Here is a 5950-nt window from a genome sequence, read left to right on the forward strand (position 1 = left end):
TATATATATATTGCCCTGCCGTAACGTTTATCATGTTGTAATAAAATGTTAATGTTGAATGATTTGGGATGCACCAGTCTACCTGTTTCAGCTGCAAATATACTATCTCTGCTACAGACATTTTCTATACTCATATGTCCTGCTGGAGTGTGACATGATTTATGTCATACAGGTGTGATGGATCATACAAACCAACCAGAGTTAAATTCACCCTATCCAGGAGGCACAATTTATCTGGAAAGATATATTAAATAATATTAAGCCAGAAACAAACAAGCCAAAAATGAAATAGTAAAGAAGACAATAGTTCTGTCTCAAAAATGTTTTAATAATATCCATGTTGTTGTTTTTTAAAATGATTTTAATACTTCCATAAACTTGAGTAAAACTGACTTTGAAGTACTTAGTATCTCTATTTGCTGAATTTTGTATTTTTAGCACATGAAACCACTAGATGGCGATAAAGCTCCACGTGGGATACCAGTTTCCTTTGGTTCATAATCATTAGTGCCATAACTGTTGACTTATGTCCATATTTCTGTGGCATGCAAATAGATGTTATTAAAAGCCGTTTCCTCTGCTGTAACATTATTGTGATGGATCTCCAGGAGCTGTAGCCACAGATTTYGATGGAGACGGGCATCTGGAACTGATTGTGTCTCACGGTGAAAGTGCAGCTCAGCCTCTCTCTGTTTACAAAGTCAACCAGGTGAGTGTTCTAAATTACAGGAAATCATCAATGGGTTGTTCTAACCTGCCAAGCTCCATCTCTGCCTCCTCCTTTTTGCTCATATTTTAGGGCCAGTCTAACTCCTGGCTGCGAGTAATTCCCCGGACCAGGTTTGGGGCTTTTGCCAGAGGAGCTAAGGTGGTGGTTTATACAAAGAAGAGCGGCCCACACACACGAATTATTGATGGTGGCTCAGGGTACTTGTGTGAGATGGAGCCCGTCGCCCACTTTGGCTTAGGTAAGACCACGTTTTAAAAATCTAGCTAAATATTTAGGGTCTACACTTATTAGCTAATCATGTACAAGTGTGCACATATTAGAAAAGGTCTGATTAATGGGTTTGTTGTTTTCTGAACCATTCCACACTTTTGTCTGCTTGTGCCCACTTCTATGATGGAGAAAAAATAGTAGAGAAACACATATGTTTAATAACTTAAAGCCTGATTGGAGGTCCGCAGGAGCAAAATTTGCCTGTGGGAGGAGGGATCTTTTTGGACAAAGTCGTGTGAGAGAGGGAGGACAGGTGCTCTAGCTGGAGGCCAGCCTAGATTGTGAGCAACCATCACTCCCCCACCTCCYCAACTCTCCTGTGGAGCAGTTAGCTGGTGGCTATGCAGGCTGACTCACTGCCCTGGCCCTGCTCACTGCATTAAGGGCGTGCAGTCACAGATCAGCTACTGTAGGACTCACAGTATTATCCACGTTATTGAAAAGACCTCCAGAGGGGCTGTGGTAACACGGTGAGCCGTGCTGCGGTTTTGTAGTCTAGAGGCTGCAGGTTCAAGCCCAGGTTGTGCCAAGAAGGGCGTTCTACATAAAACAATCCCCAAATCCTTTTGTTTGCTTGCTGTGGCARCCCCTGAAGAAGGGAGCAGCCCCCACAAAAAATCCCCAACAACTACAGCATTGTGAAGCACTCCAGACTTTGTTAGTGGACATGTCAGATCCACAGCACACTTATGTGAGGTTATCACCTAGGTTCAGATCAGGTGAAATACCATTTGGCTCCCAGACGCTGCACCTGTCTGGCAGGGTGACAGAAGAACTGTTTATATTAGAAATGCCATTTTAATTAAAGGCCACAAAAAAGGTTCCACTACGAGATGAGTTTTCTCTTTGCCTGATTAAAACAGTTAATGAAGAGAGGAGAGCGCCACTCAGTCTGTACCCAGTCTGGACTGAGTCTGCGGAAAGATTCATGATTATCAACTGAGATTTTTGTTTTAAATGTGAGTAATATTTAACCTGAATCATCATTACCTGAACAGGTAAAGACGTGGCCACAAATGTTGAAGTGTACTGGCCCGATGGACGCTCTATAGCCCGCCCCCTGGAGTCTTCAGAGATCAATTCAGTTCTGGAGATCCGCTATCCAAGAGATGAAGACGAAGTCACCCCTACTGTGAAAATAGAGGTATGGAATTACTGTATTCCTCTGCTAATATCTGATAGTCTAATACAGGAGTGTCAAACTCATTTTCACCGAGGGCCACATGAGCATTATGATGGCCCTCAAAGAGCCAGTGGTGATAAACTTTGACGGTTCATGTTTATCTTTGATTAAACACAAAACGTCATGTTCATTGTCTCATCAGGCTGAGCACCACTTTGTTAGTGGCGCTAACAAACAAGAACTGAGCTCTACTTGGTGCTTTGTGCATACAACCAGCTTTTTAACATGTTCTTTTATAAACACTGAAAGGTACTATGTGTACGACTGACTAAATGTTAAATAAATAATACAGAAATACTATCAAAAGTAAAGTTAGAAGGATCCAACAAAACATAAATACACAATAAAACAAATCTAATATTGTATTAGAAACTGGATACACAACTGAACACCTACCAATAAGTATGCCGTTTCTAGGTAGAGGCAATAAAAAAATAAAATACAATAATAAAAAGTTAAGTTGTGGTAATTTAGCTGCCATCTAGAATTCCAAACTCTCCCATTTTCTGACAGGGAATTCCCACTGGAGGGGTATTCTAGTTTAATCAGAATCAGAATCAGTTTTATTGACATTGTCAATGAACAGGATTCACAGACTAGGAATTTGCTTCGGTCTAAAGGTGCAATAAGTGTAAAATATAACAAATAAAGAAAATACAAACGATAAAGGAAAAATATAATAAAACAGATGTACACCATTTCAATACAGTAATCAATTATAAACATTATAGTTGGAGTAGTGCAGTTAGATCCAGTGACAAAAGTGACCAGAAAAACAATGTAGTCAGGGTTGTGCAGTTTAAAAACCAGTGATAAAGTGTCCAAGGCAGAGTTATAGAGTGACGTGATTCTAAATGTTCAAGGGTCCGACGGCAGAGGGGAAGAAACTGTTCTTATGGTGGTGATGGGGGTGTCGTTAAGGGTGGGGGGGGCTGTGGCCTTTCTAAAGAGCACAATCAATTCTACTATTTTCTGTAGGCAGACTCATCACCATCYGAGATGAGCCCGATGAGGATCCACAAACTTAATAAGTTTTACAGAGTCATGGCTGGAGGTGCAACAGTTAATGTACAGGGAGAAGAGCAGAGGGGAGAGAACACAGCCCTGTGGAGATCCTGTGCTTATAGTCTGTGTGTCCGAGACAACTTTCCCCAGGTGCACGCACTGACTCCGGTCTGTCAGGAAATCTGTGATCCACCAGCAGGTGGAGTTGGGCTCATGGAGCAAAGAAAGCTTGTCCTGGAGCAGAGCAGGAAGGATGGTGCTGAAGTCCACAAACAGGATCCTAGCATAGGTTCCTGGTGAATCCAGATGCTGCAGGATGAAGTGGTAGAGCCAGGTTTATGGTGTCCTATACAGACCTGTTGGCTCTGTAGGCAAACTGCAGAGGGTCCAAAAGGGGGTTGCAGTTAGACTTGAGATGGGCTAAAACCAAACATACAAAAGTTTTCATGACTACGGACGTAAGAGCCACAGGCCTGTAGTCAGTGAGTCCTGTGACACGTGGCTTCTTGGGAACAGGGACGATGATGGAGGTCTTGAAACAGGCGGGGACGTGGCATGACTCCAGAGAAGTGTTGAAGATACTTGTGAAGCTCATCTAACACATTCTCACTCCCGACTCGTTGACACTTTTCCAAGGTTCTGYGTCTTATTTTGACGAGTCGGGTACCCCGTCGCATCGGTTATTGACGCACCAGGCATTTCCGGGTTCCCTCAGCGTCTGGTTTTGATGCATTGGGGCGCAAAATATAGGGGTCTTTGAGTTGGGGTCCGTGGTAAAATTAGGGATCAGGTTCCATGGTTAATATTAGGTAGTGGGGTCAGGGATAGGATGTCTAGGGCGAACATTAAGTAATTTTAGGGTTTGGGACATGTAGTTGACGTGAATTTCCTACACTTTTTAAAAATGGTTAATTTTAGGGATCAGGGTTGATGGTTAATTTTAAGTACAGGGACAGGATGTCTTGAGTGAATGAAGGTAATTTTAGGCTTTGGGACGGTTAGTTTGGTGCATTTTCTACACKTTCTGAAATTATGACAATGGATTCTGCCCCATCTTGTCAATAACTGACTCGAGGGGCGTACCCGACGTGTCACAATCGGACGCAGAGGGAACCTTGGAAAAGTGTCAATATGTGACGATTTGGGAGTGAGAATGGGTTGGCTCATCAGCACAGTGTCTCTGAGGAGGGAGACACACAGTCTGGATCTGCAGCCTTATACAAATAAATTTATAATAAATAAATTTATGACCAGTACAACTGGGCAAAGTAGCCAGCAAAGATGCACAGTGAAATTTCACCAGCTGTTGGCTAMTTCTGAAACCTGTTCACTCCACCTAGTGATGGGATGCTGTCATTTAATTGGTAGAATCAATATGCATTATGSGAGATGTAGTTTATGGCCARTGCTGGCTTTAAAGCAGCTTACATTAAAGACATAATACATGTTTGAAACTCTCGCAGGTCACATAAAATGCTATGGCAGGCCACATTTRGCCTGCTGGCCTTGAGTTTGACACATGATCTAATAGATACTTGTATAGTACAGGACAGACTTAAGTGTAGACTTGTAAAGATAGTCCTACATAAAAATTGATGCAACATGAGCAAGAGAGCTACAATGATAATCACATGTTAAAGGATTCTGAATATTCTTGTTTTACAGTGTGGTCATGGATTTGCTTTGAATGAGYACGGTCGTTGCACAGGTAAGAAACATTTAATTTGTCTGATTAGCCCCGTCTCGTCTCCTGGTTTAAAGCACCTTAAGCGTCTTTCCCTTCCACACCTTTCCTTCCCTTCAGATAAAGACGAATGTACCCAGTTCCCCTCTGTGTGCCCCTCTGACCGCCCCGTTTGCACCAACACCCACGGCAGCTATAAGTGCCGTGCCAAAAGGAGATGCAACCAAGGCTTTGAGCCCAAGGATGATGGGTCGGCCTGTGTGGGTGAGTGGGCCTGACAGGGACTTAGCTGGATTATCAGCTCTTACCTGTGAACAAGATTCATTAGGATGTCTTAAGTACATTGATTTTGTGTAATGGCTTAGAGGTGTTAACATTCTCTCTGACCGTTTCTCCTCTCTGCCCTTATTACCTTGCATGACTTACTTCCACGTGTAAATGACTTGTCTATCAGCACTCYGATTAACATTTTCCTACCKTTTTGTTGGTTTCTCCTTTKTGCTTTGCAGCCCAGGTGGCTTACTTTGGCATAACACAGTCTTCTGGGGATCGCAATACTTTCCACATGCTTTCTTTCTCTATTCTACTACTCATCTCTACCCAGTGGCAGACAGGACTTCTGTAGTTGCTGCCGACCACCCTCCTCCTTCACTGCTGAGCAGAGATGTATAAAAACTCTGCGTCTAAACTTTTCTTCAGAAAAAAAAAAAACATTCTTCCCCCCTTTTTCCTCTATGGATCTCTGCTGCTGTTGTTTTTCATCACAGCCCTGCCCTGTYGTCACCGCTGCTGTATATCACCTCCTGGCTCCCGGCCCCCTCAAAATAAAAYAAAATAAGACAACACACAGGGAGCATGCTCGCTGGGAGCTACAAAGATCAGGAGTAACTGTGTCACCTGTGGAGCCCTTATGTCATCGCCTGGCTTTTGTTTTTTAGTGGGACCTGAACTGAGGCCAAGTCAATAAGTGGAGCCCCCCACCCCACCCCACCCCACGCACACACACACACGCAGAGGCCCCATCTGTAACTCCACCACGCAGCTACGCTAATCCCCCCCCCCCCCCCCCCCCCCCACA

General features: G+C 43.5%; 1 protein-coding gene across 2 annotated transcripts in view; it reads left to right on the forward strand.

The window, feature by feature from the left end:
* crtac1b (cartilage acidic protein 1b) overlaps positions 1-5900 on the forward strand; it is a 24482-nt gene extending 18582 nt beyond the window's left edge. Inside the window, exons 10-15 of one of the 2 annotated variants that reach the window (XM_014025103.1) lie at positions 609-709; positions 800-968; positions 1999-2144; positions 4854-4896; positions 4993-5136; positions 5382-5900. In XM_014025103.1, coding sequence (XP_013880557.1) covers positions 609-709; positions 800-968; positions 1999-2144; positions 4854-4896; positions 4993-5136; positions 5382-5497 — 719 coding nt within the window. In that variant the 3' untranslated portion in view covers positions 5498-5900. The remainder of the gene's footprint in view (positions 1-608; positions 710-799; positions 969-1998; positions 2145-4853; positions 4897-4992; positions 5137-5381) is intronic. The other variant, XM_014025171.1, reaches the window with a different exon arrangement.
* Positions 5901-5950: the final 50 nt, after the last annotated feature.

This window comes from Austrofundulus limnaeus, unplaced genomic scaffold (genome assembly GCF_001266775.1).
Source record: "Austrofundulus limnaeus strain Quisiro unplaced genomic scaffold, Austrofundulus_limnaeus-1.0 Scaffold0, whole genome shotgun sequence".
Classification (NCBI taxonomy): domain Eukaryota; kingdom Metazoa; phylum Chordata; class Actinopteri; order Cyprinodontiformes; family Rivulidae; genus Austrofundulus; species Austrofundulus limnaeus.